The sequence below is a fragment of the Archocentrus centrarchus genome, chromosome 24 (assembly GCF_007364275.1).
Source record: "Archocentrus centrarchus isolate MPI-CPG fArcCen1 chromosome 24, fArcCen1, whole genome shotgun sequence".
NCBI classification, from domain to species: domain Eukaryota; kingdom Metazoa; phylum Chordata; class Actinopteri; order Cichliformes; family Cichlidae; genus Archocentrus; species Archocentrus centrarchus.
In genome coordinates this window covers 26,575,162-26,587,042 of record NC_044369.1, presented here as the reverse complement: position 1 = coordinate 26,587,042, position 11,881 = coordinate 26,575,162, and the positions used below count along the sequence as shown (strand labels likewise).

The window sequence follows — 11,881 nt, the reverse complement described above, 5'->3', positions numbered from 1 at the left end:
CGAGATCTTAAATTTGTTTAATGAAATATGTATTAGCCTGTTATTAATTTTTAAATGTAAAAGTAAACAATTTTATCATGAGAAGAACTGGTTCGCAGAAGAGATAGAAGAGCCAGGTGGAGCTTCAGGGTGTGAGGTCAGCTTTAAAAACCATATTAATTATAATAAATCCAGAAAGAACAGGTGAGAAGTGATGTCAGGTTGATTTTATTTTTTTTTTAAGATAAATTTTCAATGATGTTTTCATTATTTCCACAGTACTTCTAGGAGTATGGGTTAGGTTAAGTTTAGGTTTCCAGGTGCAGTACAACACCCCACTAGAGTTCTGTACATTTTTATGGTGAAATGCTGCTACATAGTCACCAATAAGAGGAATTTTTTTCTTTCTTGTTTAGTATAAAATGAGCCACCTTTAGGCTCAGGAGCTGTGCCTCATCTCTGAAACCATTTTGTAAGTTTCGGAGCAGCAATGCAGCACAAAGGAGACAGGAAAAGGAGAGGGTGAGGTCTTAAAATAAATGAGTGAAAACCTTTACTGTAAAGGTCCGGTGATGCTGTAAACAGAGTTGACAGCGTATGAGATATAATGTATTCATCTTAGGGCTGGGCAATAAATCAGTAACAATATATATCACGATAGACACGTGATCAGTATCAGTTCTTCAGATGTTTTGAAGGAACATCTTTAAGTTGAGACCATTTTATTTCCTCCTGCTTAGCCTATTTTAATAGTCTTTTTATGTGTTTGACCATGCCATTCAGGAGGTTTTATTCATTCTGCTTGATTAAAGACTCAAGCCATTTTGTTTGGTGGTTTGCCCACGTCTTACATATACATATGTAAATTATACATACAATAACATAGGTGTGCACAACACTGTTTTTCCAAGAAACATTTGAAAAAGAATAAAGTAAACGATCAAATAGCATATTTTTATGCTTTGCTCAGAGTATTTACGGATCTGTCAGGTTTCCGATATGCCCCCCCCCAATAGTGAACTTATTCCTACCCCTATGCTTGTTAATGTTACAGTTCAGAGGAGAATGAACAGACTGCTTTAAGCTGATAGGAAGGAAAGAGTAACTGAAAGAACCACTTGTTGCAATCAAGGTGTGCAGAAAGGCATCTCTGAACGTACAACACATCAAACCTTAAAGCAAATGTGCTATGGCAGCAGAAGACCACATTCAATGCTACTCCTGCCAGCTAACAGGAAACCGAGGCTACAGTTTGCACAGGCTGTCAACTGGATAACAGACCATTGGAAAAATGTTGCCTGTTCTGGCATACTTTGGGCCCCTTTGTACCAGTTGAGCATTTTATTCACACAGTGATCTCTTAATGGCCATAGTGCACCCATCTTCTGATGGCTGTTTCAATTCTATATTGTAGACGGGGAAGCACCATTGCTGAGTACAACGTCACTGCTTCTTCTTTACAACAAGAGGGAGTAATTCAAGCACTAAACACTGACATTTTTGACCAGCTGGCAAAAGTGTACACTATGATATCAGATGGTAAGCACTCTTCTACATCTTTGATTTTATTAAATATTATTGCATAGCAGAAACCTGATAATTGGTAATAATTCTCTGATATTTATGCCCATTTTTAAAGACTCCAAATTCCTGACGTTTGAAGGAAGCCAAGGAATTTTTGGGGATGGAGTGAATATAACATGCGGCCCTCCACCAATGGATCTCTTTGGTACTGACTGGAACGCAACTTGGAGCCGTGACGGCAGTCCCATATTTGAAGATGGAGTACACAGCATTTCAAATAATCAAACTAACTCAGTCTTAACTGTGTCAACTTTTATTACTGCCGACAAAGGTAAGAAACATGTACTGTGCCTGTGGTGCATTCAGTTAGCGCAGTCTTAGTATTTCCTTTTACTCCTCTAGCAACGGCAACATTCTGATTGCTCAAAGGCAAATAGATACCCTACCGGACAAAGTCAGCACTTTTCATTGATCAATTGAGCACAAATGACTATGACTGTGATGCAATTGTGTGATCAAATTAAAACAAATATATTAACTTAGGACAAAAATTAAGGAAATTAGTTTTTTGTCAATTATTTCTTTGTTGTAACAATGTGTCTTGGTGATAAATCTTACACTGTTGGAAAGCATCTTTATTTCCACATGAGACACACATGAACTCCAAAAAGCAGCATTTATTGCTGGGCTCTCTTGCAGAATACAAAAAAGAAGGAAAAGGCAACTTTGCAGGAGCAAATAATCCTAAATACTGGGTAACCTAGAAGAAAGAAACACATTACTAAGAGGGGTGACTCAACAAGGAACTGAAGGAAACTGAGGGCTTAAATAAACAGGGGACTAAATGCAGAAAAACAACAAAGCTGGGGAATCAACAGATGAACCTCATCAAACTAATGACACAGAGGGGAAGCAAACCTAACACAATGCACAGGGATAATGGTCTCGCAGAGTAAAACAGAAAATGACTAACTGTGACAGACAGTTGATACACAGGGAGGCAGGCATGCTGAAGCAAGAACAAAATACACACACCTATAACAAGAACTCTTACAACAAAAAAGCCTAGAGAATGTAAACATAAGAAACCAATGTGAAAATAATGCTGCAATGATGCAAAACTCCAAACAGATTCAATAAACTAAGAATCACTCAGATGTTACCAAAACAGAATTAAACAGCCTTAAACCCTGGGCCAAAGCCCAGGACCATGACAGAAGCACTGTTACAACAAAGAAATGATCAACCACACAGAAATGTCCTGACTTTTGTGCTAAGAGAACAATAGAGTAACCTATGTTGGTGTAGTATAACATGAAACGATTCTATGTATTTAAATTGGTAACCATTACCTTTGCATAGGTCTTTCACAACAGAAAGAGATCCATATACTCTTTAGTTTTGTTTGGCGACACTGGTTTTAAATATGTTGATAATGACTGATTTAATTCAGGAGAATATGAATGCAGGCTCAAAAGGAAAAAGGATGATTCATTTTATCGACAAAGATCCAACGGAATCTAACACTCAATGAGAAACCGTCATCAGAGTGGAACCAATTCAAAAATTCTAAGTGTGGTGAAACTCAGATACTGACTTGCTCTGTCAACAACAACTACACTATTAATTTTAAGGACACAGATTGTTAAAGGTACCCTGAAACAAAATGAACAACAAAATCAGCGATTAGGCAATAATTGAATAAAAAAAATAATCTTTTTTTTCTTATCGCTGTTGTTTATACATAGGTCAACAACAAAATTTCGTATACATATAACAAATGACGCTGCCTGTAGAAACAGGACAATTATCTGTCAATCAACCAGCTATCCTGATTTCAGTGCAACAATAACACTGATAATATTGAAAGAATGTGAGTATAAAGCCAAACATTACAAAGCATTTAATAAAATTAATGTTAAAAAATATGTGTTTTTATGAAGCCTTTTCTCTCTCTTTTTTGTTTTTGTTTGTTTTACTAGTGAGTAACACATGTAATAATACAATATTTGGTGAGACACCCAATAGCTTCATGGCCATAGCGCCTTGTAAAGTGAATGAGGATGGACAGCAGACCGCATTGTGCAGCACTGGTCAATATGAGAATGAACAAAACACCTGCATACTGCGACCCATTAAGGATCTGCTTGACCAGTCTCAGGTGACCTAGCTCTTCAAAATTATATATCAGAAAAGGTAAAATAGAGCTTGTCTTGTTCTGTTATTTGTATTAATGAAATTGTTGGTAGCTTAAAAGAACAGTAAGATATCCATTGTGCCTTTCAGTGAGGAAAGAATGCAGGATGGCACTGCAGAAGAAAAAACACTCCATAGGCCATCAGAATGTGTGATATCTTCTTCCAGATGGATTTTGCACACCCTATTAGTCAGACATGTGGATACTGCTATAAGGTCTTGCAGCTTGCAAGGCCAAGCCCCCACAGATTATCCATAAAGCAGCCGTGCTGTGTGAAGTCCCTGATAGTTTGATTGTAACCAATACTCTGGTTTATCTGCGAATGGCCTCTACAACCCAATGGTCATAGAGGCCATTCAGCCTGGGCTTTGACAAGGGTCTGCCAAGGACACCAGGGTTAAGCAGACAAAAAGCAGTTCTGTTTCCTAAAGTTTGAGTGTGCCTCACAAGACCCGGCCAGGGCACACAGCAGCCTGGCGTGGAGCTACTCCTGGTCTAAGCCACTTGTGGCAAGTGACCATAGCTTGACAGACTGGGACAAGTGGAACTTGCATAGTACCTTTGGCAGAAATGTAGAGTTAGGTGAAGGACAACCCGTGATGATTCAGCAGAACCAGAAGCAGTCCCTGTGAACTGACAAGAGCATGGAGTACGCTAATGCTCCTGGCAGATGTTCCTGGCAAGAAAGCTGTTTTGAGGGAAAGCAATTTCATCAGCATCCTTGAGGGGATCAAAGGGGGGATGCTGAAGAGCATCAACAACCATGAGGTTCCATGGGGAAACTGAAGGTCCACGCTGTAAGTTACTGGGTACCTTTAAGAAACTAGGAGATCAGAGATGATTCCTCCCTATTTAGTACTGAGTGATTTGCCCACCTAAGTTAAAACAGAGCTTGAAAGAGTAAAGATGTGATGACCACCTTTATTCTTGAACACAGTCTGAATTCTCTGAAGCAGCTTTCTGTAATTTCCTTAAGTAAATTACAGCTGTGTGGGTGCCGAAGAGAGGTCTGGGTATGCCATAGTGCACATAAGGATGCAATACAAGTGCTGTATGTACACAAAACATGGCGACAGCGGAGCTTTCAGGTGTGCAGTGTTGTGTCAAAAAGAGATTTTCTTTTTTTTTTTTTAATGTTTTATCTTTGCTTATATCGGTAAATAGACTGTGGTGCACAGGATTTATGAAGGGCTTATATATAAAATGAAGAAATGGCTTGTTCTTACCCTCATCAATAGCGTCTGTTAAGGCAGTCTTTTTCAACCAGTGTGCCGCGGCACACTAGTGTGCCATGGGAGATCGTCAGGTGTGCCGTGGGAAATTATCCAGTTTCACATAATATGCCACGAGTGTCTGTGCTGTAGTAGTGACTGGAGCATAATCATGTATTACTCTTCCATATCACTAGACTAGATTGCAGCAGGTAGCGAATTGCATTGTACACAGAGATGAGAATTAAGCCGTGTTTCCATTCAGAACGACTCGCCGCGGGTCGACTCGACTCGTCGCGATTTGACGGCATCTCCATTAGAATCACTTTGCCGGTCCTTTTTCCGTACTCACTCACCCGAGGTTCTAAGCGATCCAAGGCGATACAAAAATATGATGCGGAATACAGCATGCCACTGATTGGCCAGGGAGTATCGTCACTAGCAGAGGCGTGAGAGCCAGTGGCGCATAAAGGGGGTATGCACCATATGCAATGCATAGGGGCGCCGCACAAGAGGGGGGCGCCAAAACGATGTGGGAAAATATTTCTGTAGTTGCATTTTCTGCATTTAACAGCTGTGCATATGACATGATCAATAACAGAGGCCCAGCGCTGATTAGGCGCCCTTGCACTCCCGCACCTCCCCTCCTCCTGTTCCCGTTTAAGTTATGTCATAGAAGTCTTGTATTTTATAAGTCCATGAATAAGTGATCTGCACACATGAACACAGTAATGAGAGGCTGCTGATGGTGCGTTGTGTGTGTGTGTGTGTGTGCGTGTGCAGTGTTCTAGCTAGCGGTTGATCACAAGGCGCCGCGCCGGTCTGAGACGTCCTCTAGTCGGGCAGAGGATTTCACCGCTTCACTTTCGGAGCTCTGCTGTCTCTGCATTTGGCAAACAGGAGCCCGCCCCGCGGACTTCGCACCGGCTAGATCACTGCTTTTATCGCTGCTTGCTCCTGTATTATTTCACTGCAGTTTACAATCTACCACAGCGCAGGGAAAGTTCACAATGTGCACATTTGAGGTCCCTAAGGTCATGTGCACTTGATTTCGCGGCTACAGAAATCGAAATGACATCCAGCATGAATGAGGAGAAGTAAGAAGAAAAACGAAGATCAAATGAAAATTTCAGGCATGATTTAACACGAGTGGATCATCGCTGACAAGTTTTTTCCACGCCTCCATTGTCTGTGCAGAGAATGTCAGCTGTTATTTTTTCCTTACATCAGCTGAAGCCACCAGAACAATCTGGTGGTAATCACACTACTGTAGTCTGGTTTGTGCGATTGTTTGGTGCCGTTTCCTTCACTTTCTATGAACTGACAGATTTCCTCAGGCAGCTCATCGCACCTGTGTAATAAGGCACGTCACCAAATTCAGAAGCTATTTACTCCAGAAAAGAGGGGTGTGATTTAAACCTTTACCTCTTATAAAGTTCCCTGTCTGTGTTTCGCTGTTTATGGCGCGCTGTGTCTTCAGGACTTTGCTGCGCAGCGTTTCCTGCTGTGTGACGCAGTGATGCACTGTCAGCTCACCTGTGCAGGTCTCCCTCTTCATCTTCTCCCCTATCTGTCCCACCAATCTGCTCTTTTCCCCGCAGCGCAAGTGAGGAAAAGAGACAGATGGTTTACCTTCAGTGTCAGCGTTCAGATCTTTTGCCTCCCACCTGTTTGGAAAATCCCTGTTTTTCACTTTTCGTTTGGTCATTTTTGGGGAGCCAGGCAGCTTAAATGTCACTGTAAAAAGTGCTGACTGATGTTTTATCCGCTGATCACTGATCAATCGGCAACACGGAAAACGGGATAGCATACAGTTCTTAGCAGTTCAAAGCACAGGTTGAATGCCCAGACTACAGTTTGCAGCGGTAGTTTTGCAACATGAGAGCCATCTGAAACGCATACACAGCATACATACTGCCGGGCGATCGCAGCTACCAGCCGAACAGCTGGTTAGCACAGAGCCTGAGGCGGCTGATCAAAGGAACTTTGAGTTACCGTAATAACGCGACCTATCGGAAAAATTCAAACGGTTTCTGAAAGCTGAGAAACTGCACACAAATTGTTGCCGTAATTCCGCGAACGGCGGCACTTTTGAAGTACACTGAGCTGATTATGACATGTTCGGTGGTATAGGGTTGATAACCTTCATCCATTAAAATATTGTACGGGGACTTATGTATGATGATGATATTAAACTGGCATTAGCTGTGAGCTTGCCTCTATCTCATGTATTGTTGTGTTGTGTTATTCCTGGTAACAGAATGCTTTTGGACCGAATTAGAGTTTGGAAAACACTGAAGTTTTCTACTATAAGACCACATTGTTGTGGCATTTGTTATGTTCAAGCTGTGTTTTTGAAGTGGACATGTTAAGTGCACTTTTTATTTGAAAGAAGATATATATTATATGATAAGGTTCTTTTTTGTGTTTATTTGATTCCTATTCAAGACACTTTGATATACATATTGTTAATATAGGCTACAGAGTATCATTTTAAAACATTTTTGGCTGGTGGTGTGCCTCGAAAAAAATGTACCTTGGTTCAAAAAAGGTTGAAAAACACTGTGTTAAGATATTGAAGAAGATGGTGAGAGATTGCCAGCAAAGGTTGCCCTTCTAATAACAATTAAATGGTTGCTGTTGGCCGCAACCACGCCAAGAACAACAACAAAACAGGACTCCAGCTCTCGCTCTCCCTACCTCTCGTGTGCACACACACATTCAAGTACCAACAAAATGGTGGGAAATCACAGAACATCTGCACAGAACCATCTAACTTTAACAGAATCGCTACAATATGAAAGTCACTTTGCCAACAACTGACTGCAGCTTCTACCATGTGACAGAAATGTTCTTTATGACTCAAAATGAATTGATATCATTCATAAGAGATGATGTTTGAGATATTCTTGACAGATTATAGGTCAACAAGTCATTTACAGCAATATAAATACCAGCAATAATTTTTTGGGCAAATATGGGAAATCACTTTTTGGCACAAGACCGGCTATTCAGATGACAAATCACGCGACTGCCGCTATGTACAGTGTGGCGGCATGTACATTTTGCATAATGCAGTGCAGTCCACATTCACATTAAAATTCAAATCAGTTTACTGCACCCTATTAAGTCTAATATATAGGTATATCTGTTAATTACAGGGTTAATAGGCTCCAGCACTCATGTGACCCTAAAAAAGGATAAGTGGAAGAGAATGGATGGATGGATTTTTATTAGTGTAACAATACAACTTTTTAATAGATGGGAAAGTGTATATTTGATACCAAGATTTACTGAATTTTTCAACACCAGGATGTGTTTTTACAGAACCTTGCAAGGGACATGGGAGAAAAAAAACAGGGGAAAACAAAGAGAGTGATGCACACACACACACACACACACACACACACACACACACACACACACACACACACACACACACACACACACACACACACACACACAGCTTGAGGGTGTGTGTCCTCCATTGCTGTTGTTGTTTGTGAGCTGAGTGGCTGAGAGGAGAAGGGGACGGAGCAGTGCTGTTTGTGTTTGTGGCGATCGAGTTAAGCAGTGATGGTGTGAGAGCGAGAGAGTCAGTCAGGTTCATTCCTTCATGCCTGTACAGTTTTGGTTACAGCCAACAGGAACTGCTGAATTATAAATTAAATGCGACTTGCTGGCAATCTCTCGCCAATCCTTTCAACATCCTGACAGATGCTGCTGTATCGCTATTAACACGGAAGTGCATGGCCTAAAATTGAAAAGTTTAAAAAGTACAACTCTTTTTTTTTTTCCTCCCACATTTTTTCTCTCATGTCCTTTGTGGGGTTCTGTGGTTTTTTAATACTTCCTATTACATTTCAATAATAAAGAACCAGATGAAATTAAATGTCATGAAAAAAGATCATTTTCTTTGTACACTTTGGGAGGAGGGGCAGGTCTATAAAAGAGTACGCTTTGTAAAATGTTGATAATTGTGAATTATCCCTAGGAATGGATCTCTGTACTATTGATGCAGGTGGTCTTTGGTCCAGTGACAGTGTGTTATCCTTAAAAAGGGAATGAGAAAGATGCATCAGCACCCCCTTGTGTGATGCAGATTTTAAACCACATGCACCATTTGTGCTTAAACTAGTGGACAAACTGTAACTACAACAAACTTTCCTCAGAACCCTGACAACACCCTGAAACAAAAATAGAACTTGTTCAATGAATAACCACAAAGGAAGTATTTATTTATAGTACACATTTAACACCATACTTCAAGCACCAAATTCAAAAACTTCTGACCAACTCTTCTGTTTGTAATTGTGGACACATTAAAGGAAAAGATTATACTAAATGGAGCATGTGATGCTATTCTTTTCTCTCCTCAATCTCACAGTTCTTGACTGAAACAACACTGCCAGAATTTTTGAAACAGCTCACAAACATCACCATCACCTTCAGTAATCAAGTGGCTGGATCTCCTAACAACATTAAGGCCATTGTCAAAATACTCACCAATGTAGCCAACATATCATCGTCATTAGATATCTCAATTAGCAGTGTTTCAATGAAGGTATGTTGATTTATTTTACTGAGGTTTTCACATTCTAAATGTTAAATGTTTTGTATTTAATATCCTATTTTTCTTTACTTTAGAATGTCCTGATTACTGCAGGGATCCTTAGCTCCAATAAAACAAAGGATTCATGGAACCGTCTGAACATCGATGATGCCAAAAACATCTCACATAACAACTCAGAACCTGAAAGTGTCAGTTCATCATTCTTGCGGTCTCTTGAGACAGTAACAAATCATCTTGTCAATGGCACGTTTAATATTAACACAGCATCTATTCTGTTAAACAAAACTACCTTCACAAACACTTTTGATGCTGTATTTAATTCTTCGGTGGCAATAGAAATAGAAGCTGGTGGAGAAAATAAAACAATCACTACAATAATATTTGACACATTGGATAATGTCCTCCCTGCAAGAGGTCAAGACATTTCATCACTCAATTTTATAAATGGCAGGGTTGCACTTGTTCAGTCCAGTGGTGATATCAATAATATCTCTCTCACATTTGATATTTTTATCTCTACACTGGGGAACCCTGAATGTGTCTTCTGGAACTTCAGCCTCTTTGATGGTCTTGGAGGATGGGACAATGAGGGCTGTGAGGTCGTGTTAAACATAAATGAAACAGGAACTGTGACCTGCAGCTGCAACCACCTGACCTCATTCTCTATCCTCATGTCACCAAACAGTCCAAAGAAACTTTATCTGGACATTATAACCTACATTGGAGTTGGTCTGTCCATGGGTTCTTTGGTCATATGTCTCATCATTGAAGCCCTCATATGGAGAAAAATCAGAAGGAATGAAACTTCTTACTTGCGTCATGTTTCCATTGTCAACATTGCCGTGTCTCTCCTGATTGCAAACATCTGGTTTATAATTGGAGCGGCCATTTCAGATGCAGATGTGAAAAACCCCCCAGCATGCACTGCAGCTACCTTTTTTATCCACTTTTTCTACCTAGCCCTGTTCTTCTGGATGTTGGCCTCAGCTCTGCTGCTGCTCTACCGCACAAACTAATGTCTTTGGTGGAGGTTTGTCTAAAGCATCTATGCTGGCCATTGGATTCATTCTAGGCTACGGGGCTCCTCTCATCATTGCAACAATAACTATTGCTGCAACTGCACCTGCCAATGGATATATCCGAGAAAATACAATCTGCTGGCTCAACTGGGAAAAGTCCAAGGCTCTACTGGCATTTGTGATTCCTGCACTTTTAATAGTGGTCATAAACCTCATTATCCTGGTTGTAATGGTGTACAAAATTGTTAGAAGAAGGGTCGGGGCGAATGCTGCACAAGCAGATGAGAGGCACGTTCTGAAAGTTATTGCCAAGAGTTTGGCAGTGCTCACACCATTTTTTGGAATAACTTGGGGTTTGGGAGTTGGAATCCTGGCTAATCCAGAGAATGAAGGAATCCATATTGCATTTGCATTCTTCAATTCACTGCAGGTACAAATTCATTGTTTTAATTATCTTTATACTAAAATAGTACTTGCACAGTGTTGGGTTGAGTCTAAATGGTGAGCTTGTCATTTATAACTATAAATCAGTCATTTTGTCTGTCTTTTAAAAGGGTTTCTTTATTTTGGTGTTTGGAACACTGTTGGACAAAAAGGTATGTGTGTATTCAATTCTAAGTCAAATCAGCTGAAGAAAAAAAGTCAGCTTTAAAGCAGAACTCACATCTCTAACAGTAAATACAGTTATGTGTATGTGCTCATATTCCACACATTTCCACAGGTCTAAAAACAAGACGGCCTGGATTTAGTGTTTGGCTGAACAGTATAAAAAAAGACTTAATTTGACAACAAATTTGTTTGACGTTTATTGCAGTGTTCTAACTTTTAAGAATCCATTTTTCAGGTGCGGTCAGAAATGGCAGCCTGGTCACAAACCTCCCGAAGCACCAGAAGTGGGTCAAGGGTAAGATCATTTCTCTGTTATATGTTTCATGTTTATTCTTTCTTTTCTTTTTGTGGATAACATCTCATTTGTTCATTTTCAATTATTGTTTGGATATTTTTTTTCTGTTTCAGAGCACCACTGCTGGAAACTCATCAAGTGTATTTGCACTTTTGAGGAACTGGAGACGAGGAAGAGGTATACCAACAGTTAAAACTAAGAAATAAATTAAGAGATAGCTTCTGTCAAAAATGTAAGCTATTGTGTTATTAGGTGTGTTAGTAGCTTACATATCACTTGGTCAGACAGTCCAACATATGAGTCAAATTAATTACTGAATGGATTGCCACACTGTACTGTACTGGTACTGCTGTTGTATTATTTTGCCGCAGACTAACTCGTGCTGCTCTTTTGCTGTTATTTTTTAGATGTCTACAACATATCATCAAATTCATCGAGCGATTCTTCTAGCAACACATAATCTGTGCAGAGAAC

General features: G+C 40.1%; 1 protein-coding gene across 1 annotated transcript; it reads left to right on the top strand.

The window, feature by feature from the left end:
* The first annotated feature begins 4,357 nt into the window (after positions 1-4,357).
* LOC115774660 (adhesion G protein-coupled receptor F5-like) lies at positions 4,358-11,600 on the top strand. The gene is made up of 7 exons (XM_030722017.1): positions 4,358-4,468; positions 9,299-9,475; positions 9,559-9,672; positions 9,952-10,490; positions 10,531-10,817; positions 11,348-11,407; positions 11,521-11,600. Exons 1-7 carry the CDS (start codon positions 4,358-4,360, stop codon positions 11,598-11,600), a joined length of 1,368 nt encoding a protein of 455 aa, XP_030577877.1.
* Positions 11,601-11,881: the final 281 nt, after the last annotated feature.